General features: G+C 32.6%; 1 protein-coding gene across 1 annotated transcript; it reads left to right on the forward strand.

The window, feature by feature from the left end:
- The first annotated feature begins 619 nt into the window (after positions 1–619).
- On the forward strand, positions 620–1270 carry LOC102607862 (uncharacterized). Its single transcript, XM_006464635.4, has one exon. It carries the CDS (start codon positions 747–749, stop codon positions 951–953), a length of 207 nt encoding a protein of 68 aa, XP_006464698.1. The 5' UTR covers positions 620–746; the 3' UTR covers positions 954–1270.
- The last annotated feature ends 262 nt before the right edge of the window (positions 1271–1532 follow it).

Genomic DNA, 1532 nt, shown 5'->3' on the forward strand with positions numbered 1-1532 from the left:
TATCGTGAGAGTTTAATTTAGTGAAATAAATGTTTTTTTAATATTAAATTTTATGGAGTTTAATTTAGTGGAGCAAACATCTCTTTTACATAAGAGAAAATAAAATTTATTCTAATAATTATGTGATAACAATTTAATCATCTCATGTAATTTAAAAAAAAAATTTCATTCAGATCAGGATCCTTTCTTGGTTTGATCTTTATATGAGTAAATTCTCTTAATATAATTAGTGTTTAATAAATTAAAAAAATAATTATATTTTAATTATCTACTAATATTAAAATATAGGTGGCACAAAATTTATAAAATACTCGTATCAAAAGAAGATCTTGATCCTCGCCGTTCACCCCACTTCTCGTTGGAAAGCAAACACATTCTCCGGTCAGTCTTCACCGCTTGACAAATTACAACATGCCAAAGTTGACACGTGGCGATACCAGCCGCACATTTACTGTGACAAACTAGTAACTAAGCAGGTTTCCTACAACCATTACATGAAAAAAAAAAAAAAAAAAAGTAAAAGGAAAAGAAAAAACCCAAGCACTCAATCTTTTAAAACCAAACACGTGTCAAATACCAATTGGTTGATGTCACAATAACCTAAGAGTAAACTGCGCGACCTATAGCATTAGTCCTAACGCTATCATCTGGAGTCGGTAATAAGCTTGCAATCAGCAAAAGGATCTTAAAATTGTCCCTCTTGCGTCTCTCCGGATTCCGATCAAATCAACAATCAACATCTCTCAATGGTTTGTTTCTGCTTCTTGGTAGACCAGAAGAGGAAGATTAGCAGCAGCAAGCCCGTGGCCGGGACGTGTTCGCGATGCCGCCGTGGCGCCAGCGTGGCGGACATGAAAACGGTGACGAGATTTTGTTACGTTCCATTTTACTGCAAATCTTGGAAAGCTATTATATGTACGTTTTGTGGAGCTTTGCTTAAGTCTTACAGATGACTTCATCTTTTACTTCGAAGCTATACTTTTACATGTCTGTTTTACTTGCTAGCTAGCTAGCTAGCTTTTTTCTTTCGACGACGATGAGAATTTCCGATGAGATTAAAAAAAAAACATTGCACATTATTTTTGCTTTAAATTTAATTGTGGCTGGGTAGGTACGTGGTTTTGGTGCTCATTAATATGAAAAGTAGTAAACATCTTTTTGTACGCTTTGAGGTCTGAAATGATGTCAGAATATAATGCAATCTAATCGAGGATGATGATTCATGATGATGATGATTCATGATGCTCCTTCGACGGTGGAAGTTTATTCATTCATTAGAACAACATGAGGTTGGTAAATAGTTTTATGTTTCACAGTTTCAGCATTTATGTGTGTGTGTGTGTGTGTATTCAGAGTATTTTTCCTGTGAGAGAATTTTTTCTTTATTAAATTGAGAATATCATTAAAATATAATAAAGAATATAGATTTCGATACATTAAAAATTATATTTTTTATTTTTTAATAAAAATGAGGATGCTCTAATCGGATAACATATATATATATATATATATGTATGTATGTATACTAAATA

The sequence above is a fragment of the Citrus sinensis genome, chromosome 9 (genome assembly GCF_022201045.2).
Source record: "Citrus sinensis cultivar Valencia sweet orange chromosome 9, DVS_A1.0, whole genome shotgun sequence".
Taxonomy (NCBI): domain Eukaryota; kingdom Viridiplantae; phylum Streptophyta; class Magnoliopsida; order Sapindales; family Rutaceae; genus Citrus; species Citrus sinensis.